Consider the following 19,794-nt stretch of genomic DNA (forward strand, 5'->3'; position numbering starts at 1 on the left):
CACTTGCCAACCCTGAGAGAGGCGTCTAGGGAGGAAAGCTGTGTAGAAGTCACAGCCTCTACTGTTGTGAATCCAGTCTTACTCCTACCTAGGTCTCCAGCATCCCACCCAAGGCCTGGCTCAGAGTTGGTAACTGGCCACAAAGTAACTGATCACAAAGACAGTGGGCTTTAGTGGACTGTAAGTCCAGGACGGCTTATACTTCAGGGACACATGTGTTAACTTGACTACCAAGGGGAAACGCCCATTCTCCTGCCCACATACTTGAGAGCGATGCATGCAAAGTAAAAGTCAGCACTTGTGTCAGAAAGGCCCCTGCACTGCAAGGTGGTAAAGAGAAGAGAGACAAGCAACTGAACACACCCCCAGAGGCACAAAAACACAAGCAACCTCACCTTGGGGGAAGGGAGGGGAAGAGGGAGAGGAGAGGAGGGAGGAGGGGAGGGGAGGGAAAAAAAGGGAAGGGGGGGAAAGGAAGGGAAAAGAAAGGCAAAAAGCAAAAAACATGCAGGGAAAATACATTCTTACTCCTAAACACAGTAAGTGACTTTAACAATTTAAAGTCACTTGATTTCCAGATAACAGCCATCGGCAACCAGCTGTGGACCTCACTGTGGTGCATTCTATCTCCTTTTCACTGGTTTCTACATATATGTATGGAGCACTGTCCAAGGAACTTTGCTGAGAGGGGGTTGGGTTTAAGATGACCAAAAAAAAAAAAAAAAAAAAAAAAAGAAAGAAAGAAAGAAAAGAAAAAAAGGCAAAACAAAACAAAAAATAAAAAAATTTTAAAAAAATAGGAGTTCCTGTTTTGGCTCAGTGGTTAACGAATCCAACTAGGAACCATGAGGTTGCAGGTTCAATCCCTGGCCTCGCTCAGTGGGTTGAGGATCCTCTGGTGTTGCCGTGCGCTGTGGTGTAGGTCGCAGACGCGGCTCAGATCCCGAGTGGCTGTGGCTCTGGCGTAGGCCGGCAGCTACAGCTCCGATTAGACCCTTAGCCTGGGAACCTCCATGTGCCGCAGGAGCAGCCCTAGAAAAGGCAAAAAGACAAAAAAAAAAAAAAAAAAAAAAGATGAATAAAACTGTCTCTCTGCCATCCAGAACCTAGGACTACTGTGAGACGACGCTAGACATCTTTGGGAGTATTTACCATCCCTTTCCCCAGGGAACTGACACCCCAACCCTGATCCATGTAGTCACGACAAAGGATTATCCGTATTTATACAACCTGGCTTCTACCATCCTGGCCGTGCTGACCTAGGGGGGGGCCAATGAAAGTCCCTTCCAGAGACTTTGGAAATGAGGAAATAAGCAGTCTCTCTGTGGGCCAGAAGTCCACATTACAGGTGCACTTGGACAGTGGCAGCCCACATCACTCTACAGTCTGTGAAGCAGAGAAAGCCAGACTGCAGAGGAAGAGAATAAAACAGATATATAGTCTTTTGTTCATTTGTTTTTGTCCTTTTTAAGGCTGAACTTAAAAAGGAGGTTCCCAGGCTAGGGGTCTATTCGGAGCTGTTGCTGCCAGCCTACGCCAGAGCCACAGCAATGTGGGATCCAAGCCACGTCTGCAACCTACACCACAGCTCATGGCAATGCCAAACTGTTAATCCACTGAGCAAGGCCAGGGATCAAACCTGCAATCTCATTCAGATTCATTTCTGCTGCACCATGACGGGAACTCCAAACAGACATAGAGTCTTAATGGACAGAGCTGAAGAAAGAATACCACCTGTACTCCTCCTGGCAGCTTTCAGTTCCAGTGCTGACCATTCTGAAGCCTGCCAGCCTCAACCCCCCTTTATATCGAGCTAGTCTAAGGTAGTTTCAGTTATCTGCAACCAAAGAGTCTTAATAAATGCAGAAGGAACAGGACTGCAACACAAATTTTTCGAATGTACCACATGGTGCTGAGCAGGCTGGCATTCTGCTTCATTCATATGAACACACAGGTAGCAAGGGGTAAGATTTGTTGATAAAAGATGGGGATTTGTGTCTAATCTCCAACCTATGCTAGTCCTGTGGCCTTGAGTAAATCCATTTTGCCCACTCGGTATGGTGCCTACTACAAAGCAGGCACCCAATACACATGTGCAAAAGGAATGAACATGAGCAAGCAGCCAGCACTGGGTACAGTCATTTCTTCAAGAAATTTCTCATCAATAAAATGGGAATAATAACGCCTACTTTACATATCTCACAGGATCAGAATATACATAATCATTGCATGGGTTAAAGTCATTAATTTGTTCAGAATGATGGACAGGTCAAAGAGAGACCCACTTGGATTAACCAAACAGTATTTATTTATCTAAAGCAAGGACTGGCAAACTCGAGCTCACAGGCCAAAACCAGCCACACTTGCATTTGCATGCTCCACCAAGGTAAGAATGGCTTTTATAAATTAACAGTTGCAACCAATTTGATGCTAGGGAACACTAACTTTTTAACCCCAACTCAGGTAAATGTTATCCCCCTAAAAAATGAATTTCACTCTTCTAAGAATTATAATATTAGTAGACTTGCATTGTAAAAAATTATCCTCAATTATTCCTATTATAATTTTAATCTTGTCAGTAAAAAATGTGTACAAATTTGTTTCTCTCTTTGTTACAAAGCACCCACATGGTATCTTTATTTTGCCTGTTGACCCACAAAATCGAACATATGTACTATCTGGCTCATTGCAAAAAAAGTCTAAACAATATCCAGGAAGTCAACTCAGTCAAAGACACGGCAACAAAGTTATTTTTCTTATCAGGGCTATTATTTTTAGAGTGCAGTTTTGCAGAGCATAGGGTTTTTTACAAATTTTTGCATATTTTGCAATAAAGTAGGAAAAACCCACAACAATGTCTGAGTGACAATCCCATTAGACCCTCCAGAAGCTCAACTGCTCACTTCAAGCTCAGGCTTAAGCAGGCGGGACCAGCCTAGCTCTGTGTTCACCAGGGTCAGAAACACATCATTAATCACGACAGTCTGTCTATGCAGTAGAGCACAGTACCAAATACTCATTCATTACTCTCAGCCTTCCAGACTAAAACGGTGTAGTTCAGGTTCATTCTTCAAGCTAGATCTGCAAAATGAGAACAGTATCTCTGGGGTCATGATGACAGTTCTTCAGTTCTTTAGTTCTTTAGTTCAACCATTAACCTGTCCCACAAAACAAATCTAGGGAGCATATGCGTAAATCCTGAGTGCCGTCAAACCTATTCCACAAAACAAAACGAGGTAACACATGCATCGGACCTGAATAAACCCTGGAAATAAGCGATGCTCACCATCACAGTAACAATAATGACAAATTTTAAATATGATAAAAGAAATAACAATAAAGTATCTTTTTAAAATTCGGGAACACCTGCAATAGGTATACAAAAGGGCATAAGAAATGGACTTTCCTAGCGTTCCTATTGTGGCTCATCAGTAACAAACCCAACGAGTACCCATGAGGACGAGGGTTTGATCTCTGGCCTTGCTCAGTGGGTTAAGGATCCAGTGCTGCCACAAGCTGCTAAGCAGGTCACAGATGTGGGTAGGATGTGGCGTAGCTGTGGCTGGGATGTAGGCGGGCAGCTGCAGTTCTGATTTTACCTCTAGCTTGGGAACTTCCATATGCTGTATGTGTGGCCATAAAAAGCAAAAAAAAAAGAAAAAGAAATGGATTTTCCTGGACAATAGGATATATGCAGTCTCCTAAGCAATGCTATATAAGAGAGATGAAAAACAGAATAGCTCAATTTAAAATAGCATAACAGAGGCGCGTTTCTGTCATGGCTCAGCAGAAACAAATCTGACTAGGATCCATGAGGACACAAGTTCAATCCCTGGTCTCGCTCAGTAGGCTAAGATCTGGCATTGCTGTGAGCTGTGGTGTAGGTCTCAGATGCAGCTCAGATCTGGCAGTTGCTGTGGCTGTAGTGTAGGGCAGCAGCTGCAGCTCCGATTCGACCCCTAGCCAGGGAACCTCCATAGGTTGCAGGTGCAGCCCTCAAAATGCAAAAAAAAAAAAAAAAAAAAAAAAAAAAAAAAATAGGCTAACAGAGGACCTTAGAACCCCTTTGCCTCATGGAAGCCTGTGCTCCCCCAAGTCCAGAGCTTGAAAAGCACAGTCAAAGACAAGCAGCAGCTCCCGAGCTCTGTGTCTTCTTCATCCACAACATCAGCACAACACTAATGGCTCTTTCCAAGGTTTGTGAGGATTAAATGAGTCAATGATTAAAAATTCTTTTTAGTGAGCAGCACATGGTAAGCACTCCATAAATATTAGCTATTATTCTTTCTCATTAAATAGTTGTCATACATATTTTATATACCGTAAATACTGTAATAATTATTTGCACTATATTTAGACTATAAGAGTTTTCCATGTTCTCACATATCCTTCATTGGTATATTTTTAATTTAATGGGCCACAAATGGCATTCCACTTTTCCTTTCATTTGGATTTATGTAATAATTAGTGAGGGTAATTATCTTCACATACATTTGTTTATTAACCATATTTTTCAGGTTATGCCTGTTCGTAAGCCTCGTTCAAGAACCCAGGGGGCATCTCCATGTTTTCTTTTTTTTTTTTTTTTTGTCTTTTTTTGCTATTTCTTGGGCCGCTCCTGCGGCATAGAGAGGTTCCCAGGCTAGGGGTCTAATAGGAGCTGTAGCCACTGGCCTACGCCACAGCCACAGCAACTCGGGATCCGAGCCGCGTCTGCAACCTACACCACAGCTCACGGCAACGCCGGATCCTTAACCCACTGAGCAAGGGCAGGGACCGAACCCCCAACCTCATGGTTCCCAGTCGGATTCGTTAACCACTGAGCCACGACGGGAATACCTCCATGTTTTCTTAAAATTGATGTTGGTTCAAAGTGAAAAACAAGCTTACCTTTTGGGCGCCCTGTCTTAGGAAGGTGCTGGCAAAAGTTTCCAAAACGCAGTTGAGAAAACCAACCCCTGTGATGGAAATCTTGCCCTTCTGAATGAACTCTGTCCTGCAAAAAGCAAAAACATGCATCTTTGGTGTCACTCTACATTTGAATAGTCAAATTACAGGGATTTCCAACAGCATAATCACCACTCATAATCAACAAAAAATAATACCCACAGTAAAACTGCGTTTTAAAACAAAATATTTTGTTAAAAGGAAACGTACAGTTTATATAATGTTACAACATTCTTACTCAAATTAAAGAATATCTGAGTTGCTAAGAAAGTAGATTTTGAAAGTTCTCATCATAAACAGGAAAATTCTAACTATGTGAGGTAATGGATGTGTTAAGTAATATTATTGTGCTAATTATCTTGCAACACATACATATATCAAATCAGTATATTGTACACCTTAAACTTATACAATTAGATGCCAATTACATCTCAATAAAGCTAGAAAGAAGAAAATATATATGGGTGTATTATTCTAATTATAAAATACTGCAGAACACAGAATTTCTAGTTATACCTAACATATAATTCGATGATCAAACTGTGATAGGACAGTCAATAATCTTCAAGAATCTCTAGGTGACCCACAATAAATAAATTTGACTGATTTTAAGTAAATATTATATATTCTCATTGCATGCTCCGAAATGTCTTGTTAAAACTGAGTCTGAAACAATTATCAACTGGATGATTTTAGGTAAATCACCTACATCTTCTTAACTCTGTTTCCTCCATTGTAAATTGGTAACAATTATAGTATTCTCCTTTTATAACTACTGTCAGAAGTAAATGAATTCATACATATAACAGGAACATGAATGGTTCCTGATACACAATAAGGAAATTATTAAATGCTAACCACCATGAGAAAATAGAGACAGAGACAGGAAAAAAGTCTGGAATGACTCGTTTAATCCTCAATTAGAAAGGAAGGTGAAAGAAAAGAAACTCATGGACTTGGAGAATAGACCTGTGGTTGCCAAGGGATAGGGGGAGGGAGTGGGACGGACTGGGAATCTGGGGTTAATAGATACAAACTATTGCATTTGGAATGGAAAAGCAATGAGATTCTGCTGTACAGCACTGGGAACTACATCTAGTCACTTCTTTTTTTTTTTTTTTTTTTGTCTTTTTAGGGCCACACCTGCAATGGAGGTTCCCAGGCTAGGGGTCGATTTGGAGCTGTAGCCACCAGCCTATGCCACAGCCACAGCAATGCGGGATCCTAGCTGCCTCTGTGACCTACACCACAGATCATGGCAACAGCAGATCTTTAACCCAGTGAGCGAGGCCAGGGATTGAATCTGTATCCTCATGGATGCTAGTCAGGTTTGTTAACCACTGAGCCATGACAGGAACTCCTATAACTAGTCACTTGCGATGGAGCATGATGGAGGATAATATGAGAAGAAGAATGTACATATGTATGTGTGACTGGGTCACTTTGCTGTAAAGTAGAAAATTGTCAGAACACTGTAAACCAACTATAATGGAAAAAATTAGTATCATTATTAAAAAAAGGGGGGGGAGGTGAGGAGTTCCCTGGTGGCCTATGGTTAAGGACTCGGTGCTATCACCACCACCACTCTGGCTCAGGTCTGATTCCTGGCCCAGCAACTTCTACATGCCATGAGCACAAGCAAAAAAAAAAAAAAAAAAAAAAAAAAAAAAAAAAAAAGGAAAAGAAAGAAAGGAAGGAGAGCCAGATTATATGTGCCACTAACCTATTTAAAGTTCTACCAAGATTAATTCAATATTATCTCCATTTCATAAAAGAAAGATTTGAATAGGATTTGAGAGTGATGCTAAAAAGACGGCAGAATAGGAAGCCCCAGGCCCTCATTCTGCCAGTGTGGGCCAAGCTGCCTTTCTGAGAAGTCCAAAAACCAGTTAAGAGACTATAGCACCTCAGACAAGTACAAAACCAAGCAGAGCCACATCAAAGTGGAAGAATGCTTGCTGCATGTACCTGTCATAGGCCCCATCCATCCAGCACAGCGCAGTGAATCAGGAAGAAGCTCCTAACGTCTGGCTTCTTCTTTGGGAGAAAAGAGAAGAGCAAAGTATACAGATAATATTTTGGCTTTTCAGGGAACTGCCCAGGAACTGGGTCCTGTCTTGGCTGACTCAGAATGTTGACGGGAACAGCAGTATACTTGGGATGTCTGGGGGCTGCTAAGAACAAAGGCAAGCCATGGTGGCTGATAGTGCTAGAGAAGCTGGAGTACCAAAGATAGACACCAGGGGGAGCAAGAGCATATGAGCTCTTAAAAAAGGAGCAGATCTTTTTAACCAGGAAACTACACACACAGGTCCAAAAAAGACACATCCTCAGAGCAAGTTTAAGAGCTCCTCTCCCCAAATCTCCACTCAGGCTGACAGGTGAAGGTCATCCCCTTGCAAGAAGCCAGTGTGCAGAGGCCGGGAGAGGTGGCTATCTTTTCAAATGCCCAAGACTCAGCAAGAGATCAAGAAGGAAACCAGGCCTCACCAAAATAACAAGACAAATCTCTAGAAACCAATCCTAAAGAAATACAGGTCTATGAAGTTACCAAAGAATGCAATATAACCACTTCGAAGATGTTCAATAAGCTAAAAGAAAACAGAGGTAGATAACCAAATGAAATCAAGAAAATGATGCATGAAAAAAATAGAATATCAATAAAGATAGAAACTAGTTCAAAAAAAAGAAAACAGAGATTCAAGACCTGAAGAATAAAATATTTGAACTGAAAAATTCACTAGAGGGGTTAAACACCAGATATGATCAAGCAGAAGAATCAGTGAACCTGAAGACAAGTCATCTGAAATTACTGCATCAGAGAGGAATGAAAAAAAGAAAAAAGAATGAAGAAAAGTAAAGACAGCCTAATGGACTTATAGACATCATCCAAGTGAGTCAATGTGGCACATATTAAAGGAGTGCCAGAAAGAGAGGAGAGGAAGAAAGGAGTAAAGAGCCTATGTAAAGAAATAATGGCAGGAAACTTCTCAAATCTGAGGAATAAAATGGACATCCAAATTCAAGAAGCTCAATGATGCTAAAAAGGATAAATCTAAAGAGACCCACATCAAGACTTTAAATTCAAATCATCAGATCACAAACAACGACAGAGAATCTTGAAAGCAGCAAGAAAAAAGCAACTCGTTACACACAAGAGAGCCCTCATAAAATGTTCAATGATTTCTCAGGAGAAATCTTGTAGGTCAGAAGAAATTGGAAAGATATATTCAAAGTGCAAAAACAAAACAAAACAAAACCCCTGCAAACTACGAATACCCTATTTTGTAAAACCATCCTTCAACGTGAAGGCAAGGGAGTTTCCCTGTGGTACAGTGGGTTAAGGATCTGGTGTTTTCACCGCTATGGCTCAGGTCACTGCTGTGGCAAAAGTTCAATCCCTGGTCCAGGAACGTCCACATGCTGTGTGTGTGGCCAAAGGAAAACAAAACAAAACAAAAACAGAAGGTGAAATTAAGACTTTCCCAGAAAAACAAAAGATGAGGGAATTCATCACCACAAGACTGAACTTTGCCTCATTCATTCACAAGTTCAACACACACGGAGTGAGCAGCTGCTATATGCTAAGCACCTTACTGGGTATGAGAAGCCCCCAGGGAAAGCCAGGGATCTGTCCTCCAGGATCTGACTGACTTGTGGGAAAGATAAATGGACAAGAGAATGAGTGTCACACCCGCAAGTGGAGGCAAAGCACTCCACCAGAGGAAAGCCACAAAGACTCAGATAAGAAAGTGTGGAGGAAAAAAGAATGTCTGAAGAGACACAAGTTATCTTAAAAGAGCCAATACTTAGTAAGGGGCTTGATAAATTCTTCCCATAAAAATGACCAAAGCATAAGATGAGTGTGGGAGCTTAGGAGCTAAGGACGAAGACCAGATTACAAATGGTTTTCCCAGGCTGAGGAATTTAGACTTTATCCTGAAGGCAAGAAGGGTGTCTCACCTGAGGCCACTTAATAACAGGCAGAGATTAACAGTAACAAGTGCACCACTGACTGAAAGGCTTGTTGCCATTTGTTAATGCTTTTTAGATGACCTCCTATCTCCCATTTTCAGCACAGTGCCTACACACAGTGAGTTCAATGAGCATTTGTTAAATGGATAAATAAATATTAAATTTCTTTACAATCAAAAATACTCAACGACAGCAAAAAAAAAAAAAAAAAAAAAAAAAAAAAAAAACCCTACCTATCACTATGGAAAGGAAATGGGAGCCACAGCTCCCATATGTGTATGTGGGAATGTGTGCACATGTCTATATGAGCACATCTTCTAACGCCAAGAAATATCCTGAGAAAATTAACAAATAACAAGTGCTGGAGGGTGCAGAAAAGGGAACCCTCCTACACTGTGGGTGGGAATGTAAAATGATACAACCACCATGGAAAACAGTATGGAGGTGCCTCGGAAAACTAAATATAGAACTACCATACCATCCAGCAATCCCACTCCTGGGCATATATCCAGACAAAACTCTAATTCAAAAAGACACACGCACCCCTATGTTCACAGCAATACTATTCACAAGAGCCAAAACACGGAAACCTAAATGTCCATCGACAGATGAAGAGATTAAGATGTGGTAAGTATATGTGATGAAATACTGTCCAGCCATAAAAAAGGACGAAATAATGCCATTTGCAGAAACATGAATGCAACTAGAGATTCTCATACTAAATGAAGTTAAGTCAGAAAGAGAAAGACAAATACCACATGATATCACTTTTATGTGGAATCTAAAATATGGCACAAATGAACCTATCTGCAGAACAGAAACAAGACACCCAGACATGGAAAACAGACTTGTGGCTGCCAAGTGGGAGGGGGAAGAGGCGGGATGGACGGGGAGTTTGGGGTTGGCAGACGCAAACTATGATATTCAGAATGGATAAGCAATGAGGTCCTGCTGTATAGCACAGGGGACCATCCATCACTTGTGAGGGAACATGACAGAAGATAATATGAGAAAAAGAATGTATAATATATATATATATATATGCATAACTGGGTCACTTTGCTGTATAGCAGAAATTGACAGAACATTGTAAATTAACTACAATAAATTTTTTAAAAAAGAAAGCTGCTAAATCAAACTAAAAAAAAGAAAGAAATATATTGAGAAAATTATGAAACCAAAAGGCTATGGTTTGGGTAATCACCTTCTTTTTTTTTTTTTTTTTTTTTTTTGCCATTTCTAGGGCCACTCCTGCGGCATATGGAGGTTCCCAGGCAAAGGGTCTAATCGGAGCTGTAGCCGCCGGCCTACGCCAGACCCACAGCAACTTGGGATCTGAGCCACGTCTGCAACCTACACCACAGCCCATGGCAACGCCGGATCCTTAACCCACTGAGCAAGGCCAGGGATCGAACCCGCAACCTCATGGTTCCTAGTCGGATTCGTTAACCATTGCGCCACAATGGGAACTCCTGAGTAATCACCTCTTAATTAGTCCTTCTCTCTAATTCTTCTACATGGAGATCATGAACCCTGTAAAAGAAAGCTTCCAGAACACTCCTCTTCCTCTCCAGCCCACCTGCCCAACACACACACACAGAGGTATCCAAGCCAGTCTGACATAAAGAGTCTAGGCCAAAAGTCAGTCTGAGCAAAGCCATTTCCACCTTTTAGATTTAAGTCGATTGAAAATGACTTGTTTGTGGAAAACTATATCCCAGTGACACCAATCTTTCCTGTCTTTGTTCCCGATTAGTCGGAGTAGAATTTTACGGTGATTTTAATATTTTAAAATGAAGAGTTCAGCAGTCTTGCACTCTTGGGAGAAACGCCCTCTTCAGTCCGCAAAGAAAATGCAGGTGAGGGATTACCAAGAGTCTCACTTATATCACATTCTAACCCATATTTCTTTCCACCACTTTTGGGAGAAGGAAGGGCTCAGAAAATCACTCTCGGGCTTTGCCCACATATCAGAGAAGAACAGAGCAGGAAAGCAGGGTCATGCCCTTGCCATCAACGAGATGAGAGTTTATCCTATTACATTTTAAGACTGCCAAAGAAGGAAATGTACACGCTCTCTTGATAACTCACTGACAAAGCCCACCACACATTCCTTCTTAATACACATAGCCAACCTAAATCCCTCAGGCTAGATAAGCCTCCACTTAAGTTCCAACACAAAACACAGCAGCTTACAACAACTTACTGTTTAATTTCAGCTTATTTAAAAAAAAAAAAAAGAAAGAAAGAGAAAAGATGAGGTAGATGGAAGCACAGACTGAGAGACAAATGGACAGTGCTGGAATATGAACAGACTCACTGGGCTTTAGATCTAGGTGTTATTCACTTTCTTCTTTTGACTGATTTTCTTCTGTACCCAGTATACCCATGTATTACTTGGCGATCACCAAAAAATATGACTAATAAGCCCCTGAGGATCTCTTTTATATAAATAAAAAGTTATTCCTTGAAAGTGTCTGTGCTACCAAGAACCATTTTCAGCAAAGGTATATGGTAATGTCTGACTTGTCCTTCATTTAAAGTCGCATTCAATCACCTCTGGGCGCTGCTTTTCCCACACTGTGTGACTCCAGTGCTCTTGCCTTTTGTCCTAAGACTTTCTCCTGCCCCCAAGCTTTAAGTGTTTGACGTCTCACTCAAGAGATGGAAAGATGATTCAAGTTTCCCTACACCTGTCTTATCTCTGTTAAGCCTAAAGGAATGACTGCATCCCTTTACGGTGAGATAGGTGAGACACCCTCAGGGTCCCACCCAGTTTGGAAAAAGCTGTATCGTAACTGCATTACGTCTCAGACACTGCAATATCTTCTAAGAATGTTACCCTTAACATGTTGTCTCTCTTTTACACACGAGGAAAGGGTGGCAAAGAGAAGATAACTTGCCTGAGGTCACAACGTGACCTCCGATTCACATCTACCGCCTCAACGCCTAGTCCTGCTCCTGCCTCAGTGAATAATATAACCACTGTCCTCGTCCATGAGACGAGAAATCTCAGCAACAGGTTATATGGTTCCTTTTGGCATCAGTGCCTTCACTCATCACCAGATTGTGTTTATTTGACTTCTGATGGCCCTCGACAGTCCATCATTCTCTTCCTAGCTGCTCCTACCGTCTGGGTTCAGCGCAGCACTTTCTCTCTCAAGGAGCATCAACACTGCCTCCCAAAAGGGTCCTTGCCCCCAGTGTGGACTCCCCATAATCCGCACAGCCCCCAGTCAGCTTCCTAAGCACACCTTGATCTTGTCACTGTTTCCTAAGGCACAGAGAAGAAAACCTGAGTGCTCAGTGGAGAGTTGTCCATGTTGCTGCCTGTACCTGTTGTTTGTTCCGTTTTCATTGCTGCATACTGTTTTAGTGCTTGAAAATACTCCAAATTATTGATCCACTCTACTGAAGATGGACATTTAATATGGACTCCGTTTAGAGCTATGTCCAGCGCTGTAAAGGAAATATTTCTAATGCATCCAGCTACACAGGTGCACCTGTGCATGAGTGTCTCTAGAGTGTCCAGAGTGTCTGCGTCACAGGACATGCACAGTTTCTGACTTTAATTTTTAAAATGCCATGTTTTCCTGAATGGTTATACCTCTATTTTTTTCATGGCATCATTTCCATCTGCACTGATGAACACATAGTAGGAAATCAATAAGGAATCAGGAACAGAAGGATGGAAAGGAGGAGGAAGGGGAGGGAAGAGGCAAGGAAGAAGCAAACAAAGAGGAGAAATTTCTAGTTCATCTCAATACTTTTGTCAGGGAAACTGAACCATCTCAGGAGATCCACCTGCTGGTGTCAGTAGGGGGCAGCCTTCGCCTGGCTGGGATAAGCCACCACGGTATCTGGAAAATTTTGTTCAAAGCAGCTCACTCACTCACAGAGGGCCTATATCTGAGTCACATCCACCGCTCCGTCCATGGGCAGAAAATTCAGAGCACAATGGATCATGACAGAGAGCACGGCTCAAACCTAGGAACATCTTTGTGAAAGTGAATGGCAGTCTATGCAATCAGTCTCCTAGTTCGGGGTCATTTAAAAATGTGTTTCCTTCTGAATTTGGGAAAATAAAAGAGTTCAGAGGAAATACAGATCAGGAATTAATCCCCAGAGCGTGCAGCCACCAGCTCGGAATCCCCAAAACAGCGTTTTCCAGGACAGCAAAAGCTCTTAATGAGACCCTCCCTGTCCCTGAATCATTAACTGGGTGGGTATGGGAAATACTGCCTAATGGTTTTCACGATGGGAATTTAATGAAAGTGTCTGCGAGGAGGAAGAAAGCATCCATGGATATGTCGTGATGACACCTCAGTTCTCATCAGGATGTTTTCAGCATTCTCCTGTGACAGACAGAGGGGTGGCCCCAAGGCACAGGCCAGGTCTGTGGCTCAGACCGCCTGCTCGTGCCCTGGCTAACTCCCTGAGCCCAACACTGCTGGGGAGCACCCCGCCCGCGTGCACCCCGCCACGCCCGAACACCTTACCAAATCCACCACAGAACCGTGCATCCCCCGGGGCCCGAAGCAATTCTCAGGCTTCTCAATAAGCACTAAGCAGTCTTTAGCCTGAACACAAACACACATAATTATATATGCGCCCCACCTATTTTATATTTATACTAAATATATATACTTGTACAGGGCATGACTGAAGCACAGGGTTCCTGGAGTCAGGTGATTTGAACACACGTCTCACACGGAATGGGGACCCGCCCCCGTAGGCATGCTCCCGAAGCCCGGTCCCCTCTGTAAAATGGTTCATCACACCTACTCAAAGGTCGTTTCAAAGGTGAGTACGGTAAGCTGTGCAACGCACTCAAGGTAAGGGGGGCGCATTCGATAAACGTCGACAATCCTAACACTGGTAGTGATAATGCTGCTTAGTCCTCCCATCCGGGTGACTCCCGTTTGCAGAAAGAGAAGCATGGTGTCTGAGAAGGCAAATGCCCAGCAAACTCCAACACATCTCCACTTCATTAGCATCTAGGCGGCACTCGCTGGTCATAAATCACCTGGCAGTGAGTCCCTCCCCGCCGCAGCGGCATTCGAGGTCCGTGAAGCTCCAGAACCTGCCATCTTCCAGTCTCCTCTCCCCACACAGCACAGTGGCTAGAGAGCCAAACACCCTGCCAGCTTCCAAAGCCTCCCCAGAGCCCTTCCCCTCGGAGCTGCGCTCTTTTAACCCCTGCCGGGACCACTGGCTGGCTGTCTAGATGACCAACCATGAGCATCAGCAGGAAGGGAGTAAATGGTGAATCTCGGGAGCCTGGCGGCCCAGGGCAGGCATCTGTTGCAGGGCAGGGTGGCCGAGTCCCTGAAAACACAGTGTTCGTTCTCATGATCTATCTTATTTAACAGCCTATCGTGGAGAAGCACCATAGTAAGTCTTCCACATACACACACTTCAGTTCATTCTCACCATCTATCTAATGAGATAGGTAATATTAGCCCCATTTTACAGATGGAAAAAACTGAGGTTCAGAGAAGGAAATCTGCTAAAGTCACACAAAGTTAAGTGTCAGGCCCACTTTTTAAATCCATATATTTAACCTCAGCTCCTATGTCCCTTCCCACAATCCTGTCACCTAGAAAAGTGCCGACTCGGTGAAAGCTTCAAAAAACCCAAGTTTGTGAACTGTCCCATCTGGAAGCTAGTCTCGGGATATGGGGCCCACCATGCATTCCATTCTTGCTGGCTTCGAGGATGTGTGACCTGCGGGGAGGCACAGGGCTCAGCTATCAGAAGGGCTGCAGGCTTAGTTAAATGCTCCATGGCCACTGTTTCAAAATTCTTAACTCTTCGAACAGGGGTCTCTGCATTTGCATTTTTCAGTAGCTCCTCCAAATTATGTTGCTGTTCCTGTTTCCATTTCAAACATGGTCTACTCAACACTGCCATCTGCCAAGTCCCTGGGAAGTTTTCTGAGAGGCTTCAAAATGCAGACTTCAGTTGAGCAATACCTAATAAAAGCCTCAAACACAGGCAAACCTACATCTACCTCTAATAATGGGGTCTCAGGAGAGGACACAGGCCAGTCTGTAAAGATACTCATCACATCACTGTTTATAACAGCATATGATGGCAAATAATGCCACACCCAATAATTAGGACACTGAATAAAACATACTAGAATAACTTTATCTAATAAATACATCTGAGCATCTATTTTTGAAAAATCATTTTCACATGACACATTTAATAAGGAAAGACGGTCCCAAGTGTGGTGTTAAACTAATGTAAAAGTCAGAACACCATGCACAGTATGATTTCATGTGTGTAAAAATGATTTTTCTGCAGAAGGAGTAAATACATTGTAGCAAGTGCAATCGGCTCCTTCCCAGGAAGGCTACACCCCAATGGGAAAAGAACAAACTAAACTGCTGATACACCAGAGGAAGCTCCTAGACACAATGTTAAGAAAACAAAAACCCAAAACACACAAACACAACTGAGTACACACACTACATGACTCCATCCCCCATGAAGCTCACCAAGAGTCAAAACTCATCTGCAAGGATGGCCTCAGAATGCTGGCTCCCTCTGAGGTCACCGACCAGAAAGAGCCCAGACCTGGAGAGGGCATGAAAAAGTTCTGCTTTTTCTCCTTTGTGTCTTGTAACCATCCTGCAATGAACATGTAATACGCATGGGCAAAAAAAAAGAGGAAACGTTTTTAAATGCGGTAATAAAGAATACTTGGAGTAAACTCATCCAGACGAGACCAGAGTAAAGCCAGAGGTTTCCTATGTTCAGACATGGGACTGTTGCATCTTCCCAGAGCAGAAGGGAGAATCAAACAGAACAAGCTAATAAGAATTTCCACCTAGATTTCTCTCAGACACAGATGAACTAGAAGAGCCTCCACCTCCAGCACAGAAAATGTCTCAAAATGCAGCTGTGAATGCAAACCAGGAAAAAGAACTCAGCTTGTCACTTCTTTTTTTTTTTTTTTTTTTTTTTTTGCCATTTCTTGGGCAGCTCCTGCGGCATATGGAAGTTCCCAGGCTGGGGGTTGAATCAGAGCTGTAGCCACCAGCCTACGCCAGAGCCACAGCAACGTGGGATCCGAGCCACATCTGCAACCTACACCACAACTCATAGCAATGCCAGGTCCTTAAGCCACTGAGTGAGGCCAGGGATCAAACCTGCAACCTCATGGTTCCTAGTCAGATTTGTTAACCACTGAGCCACAATGGGAACTCCTTGTCACTTCTTTTTTCTGTCTCTTTGCTTAACGGATGAGACTCTGATACCTATTAGAAAGATGGTGACCAAGCCCCCAGGCATTGATCCTCAACCTGACAGAGGTCCTGGCACTAGGAGACTGTCGCCAGGTGCCTGGCTAGGGTCCCAAGATTTTCAAGTTGTTCAACATGGCATCGATTCTTGGTTGACAAAATATGGTAATTTTTAACCTGAACTTCTTACTGTGGAAAGAAGGAAAGGAAAGCAGGAAGGAATGAAAGAAGGAAGGAAGGAGAAAGATAATGAAAGAAGAAAGGGGGAGGGAGGAAAGAAAAGAAAGAAAGAGGGAAGGGAGAGAGACAGGAAAAAAAAAAAGAAAGAAAAAGAGGAAAGAATGAAGGAAATTAAACTGGCATCTCTGCTCCATAAGAGAGTCAAGAGGAATTCAGCAAAATTTTGCTAAACGTTTCAGCAGGATTATTTCTGCCAAAAAACATTTACTATTTTCTGAAGAGTCAGATTATCAGCTGGTCATGCTTTATAAGATTAACAGGAACTTAGCACAAAACAAAGTTCCAAAAGCAGTGCCAGCTGTATGTCTGCTTCCCACTGGAAGCCCGGGACCCGGACCACTATCAGCGGTTCCCAAATCTGACGGCTCAACAGACTCACTGAGAAAACATTAAACATACTGAGTCCCAGGAGCCTACGAAACTAAAATCACCACAGTGAATCCAGTTTAAACTCCCCCCAAGCCCTGCACGAACGCACACCTCAAAACCGAAGAGCAAAGGAGGATGGGAGAAAAAAAAACATTCTATACGCATTCACTAAGCTATTTCAAAAAGCACTTACTTGCAAATGGCACAGAATGTTCTCTTGGCTCACCATCGCTGTCTCCAGTTCCGTCATCAGCTCCATTTGCAATACAACAGCTTTACTCTATTTTTCAAAGTCAGTACCTTTTAGGAACCAGGCCACTTTGAAATCACCATTTATTCACCATTAGTTCCAACAACAACCCGCATTATCCCGCGCCTCAGAGTCCTCAAGTGCAGAGCGCTGCCAGGTATTATCTCATTAAATCTTCACACTGCTCCGTGAGGGCGCTCGGGCCAGCTCCATCCCTTTTCCCAGCGCACAATGGCACTTAAGAGACCAAGCAGCCAACACCAGAAGACAATTAGCCACATTACTGGGTTCAAGAAGATTCCCTCTAGCTCAAATGTCCTCCCAAACCTTAGGGCACTGTCCCATCTGCACGTGCCTCTCCTGCCGGTTCCCTGTCTTTTCACTGCCCTCCCCACATTCCCTTTCCGGCCCCCAAGCATGACCTGCCGTTCACGCAGCAAACAGCCACGGAGCCTCCTCTGTGAGCCCAGCACTGTGCTAGACACGGAGGCTCAGCAGGATGGGAAGAGAAGACTGATCGCAGGGACACAAATGCATCTTCTGCTGGGCAGTCTTAGTGAGCGAAAAGGAAGGCTCCTGCCCAGATGTCACAGTCACAGAGACGGCCTTTGTGTCCCATGTTCAGGAATAGTCTGCGGGCTCTGCTAATTGTCTCGTCACCCACTGGTGCGCTGGAAATCAAGGTCAATAACGACGGGGAGTCCTCTCTGGGTTGAATACAGTGGCTTTTATTCAGGCTGTGAAGGAACTAACCCCTCAAGCCCTTTATCACTATGATTGAGCTCAGAAACAATTCCTAAGGTGGTAAAGCCAGAACATTTTAATACTTCACTGAAAACAAGTTTAGATGTCAACTAAAAAGGCTACTGCCAAGAGTTCCCCTCGTGGCTCAGCAGAAACAAATCTGACTAGGAACCATGAGGTTGCAAGTTCGATCCCTGGCCTTGCTCAGTGGGTTAAGGATCTGGCGTTTCAGTGAACTGTGGTGCAGGTTGCAGACACGGCTCGGATCTTGCATTGCTGTGGCTGTGGTGCAGGCAGGCAGCGGTAGCTCCGATTCAACCCCTAGCCTGAGAACTTCCATATGCCACAGGTATGATCCTAAAAAGAAAAAAAAAAAAAATTTTTTTTTAAAAAGCCACTGCCAAAACACAAAGAAGTCAACAAACTATCAAATTTGCTCCTGAGGAAAAAATACATCAGAGTAGGGAAAAAGCAGAGTGCAAAAATGTCCAATAGGAGTTTCCGCTGTGGCACAACGGGATCAGTGGTGTTTCTGGAATGCTGGGACACAGGTTCAATTCCCAGCCAGGCACAATGGGTGAAAGGGTCTGTTGTCGCCACAGACCCAGCATAGATGGCAACTGTGCCTCAGAACGGAATCCCTGGTCGGGGAACTCCACGTGCCGCAGGACGGCAGAAAAGAAAAAAAACAGAGTCCAACAATCAGCCCTTTGAAAAATGCAAGTGGTATTATTTGAGACTTGGGATGTTTTAATCCAGAAATTAAAAAAATAAAAACTGAAAATGGAATATACCTTATTTAACAGAACAAAGAATATTCGTATGAGTAACTTCAAAAACAATGAAAACTTACTGAACCAAGAACAGCTGTTCATCCTCTTCACTTAATCTATGTGTAAAGTTTGATCTTGGCTTTTCTGTTTATTTTACCATATTCCAGGAGGGATTTCTTTGGGATTTTATAAATGTTGAATCAACATAACCAAGGTTATTAACACACATTCGACAAGGCTGAGTATCTCTAGATTTCAGAAATAAGGTTTGAGGGCATCGCTGGATAAGCAGAAGCTCTGAGACAGGGGAAGGGGAAGTCATGGGCCATCAAGATGCTGAGCAGGGGAGCGCGGTCCTGTCACTCCGAAGAAACCCAGCTCTGCGACTTCATGAACAGAATTAGTCTCCGCTGACAGGGACAACTTAAATCTTGCTTCAAGATAACAGAAACGTTTTTATTTACCACCAAAACACACAGTTCTGGTGAAAGGGCAAAGCCCAAGAAAATAGTTTTACAAGATGAGTGTGTGTTAAAATTACATGACTTGGAGAAGTCAATGCTACTAAAGCCAAATCAAGCACATTTCAGCTACACTGCCACACGGTACAATAAAAATCTATTTGCTGTAAGGAAAAGAACCAGAAAATGACAAACGAATGTATTTTAACATCTAGAAGCAAACACAAAATAGCAAGAAATGAATGAGCTTATAATTTGGAATGGAAGGTTTCAGAGGGCAGAAACCATAACTTTTCACTCTGAAAAACCTAAAAGCACACACTCCATTCTCCACTTTCAAAAACAAATGCCCCGTATCCTGCTCTACATCATAAACAAGGCACATTCCCACAAGAGCCGACTTTTAATGTTGTTACGTTGGAGTAAGATTCATTTTCCTATTCTTTGATTTGGCCCAAGTGTGCCTAAGCCACGCAGCACATTCTCTGACTCCGGAAACGTGGGCAGTTCCCCAGAGCAGGGAGCATGACAGCCCTGGGTCTCAGCCACAGTCTCAGCTGCAGTCTCAGCAGGAACCAAGGAGAGATCCCAAAGCCGGGTGCATTCGGACCACGCCAAATGCTTGCACTGACCCTGCCTGATAGGCTCTCCAGTGCTGAAATCTCACTCTGAAACCAAAAGAGAAAGGGACTCATGACTCTCAAAGTGAGGGGCTTGGTGGCCCCAGACAGCACGTGCTGAGGACATGCAAAATTGCAGCGTGGAACATCTTCCCACAGCAT

At 43.3% G+C, this 19,794-nt stretch overlaps 1 protein-coding gene across 6 annotated transcripts in view; it reads right to left on the minus strand.

Annotated features, from left to right (window-relative positions):
* The window catches only part of PRELID2 (PRELI domain containing 2), an 89,917-nt gene that overhangs the window by 40,181 nt on the left and 29,942 nt on the right, over positions 1-19,794 (minus strand). For 4 of the 6 annotated variants that reach the window (XR_002341969.1, XM_021084957.1, XM_021084956.1 and 1 more), the window contains one exon: positions 4,891-4,996. Coding sequence is in view for 5 of the 6 variants with exons in the window: in XM_021084957.1 (XP_020940616.1) it covers positions 4,891-4,996 (106 nt within the window). In the remaining variant the exon portion in view is untranslated. Of the gene's footprint in view, positions 1-1,606; positions 3,082-4,890; positions 4,997-19,794 lie in introns of those variants that run through there. The other 2 variants (XM_021084958.1, XM_003124063.6) reach the window with 2 other exon arrangements.

Source organism: Sus scrofa, chromosome 2, assembly GCF_000003025.6.
Source record: "Sus scrofa isolate TJ Tabasco breed Duroc chromosome 2, Sscrofa11.1, whole genome shotgun sequence".
Classification (NCBI taxonomy): domain Eukaryota; kingdom Metazoa; phylum Chordata; class Mammalia; order Artiodactyla; family Suidae; genus Sus; species Sus scrofa.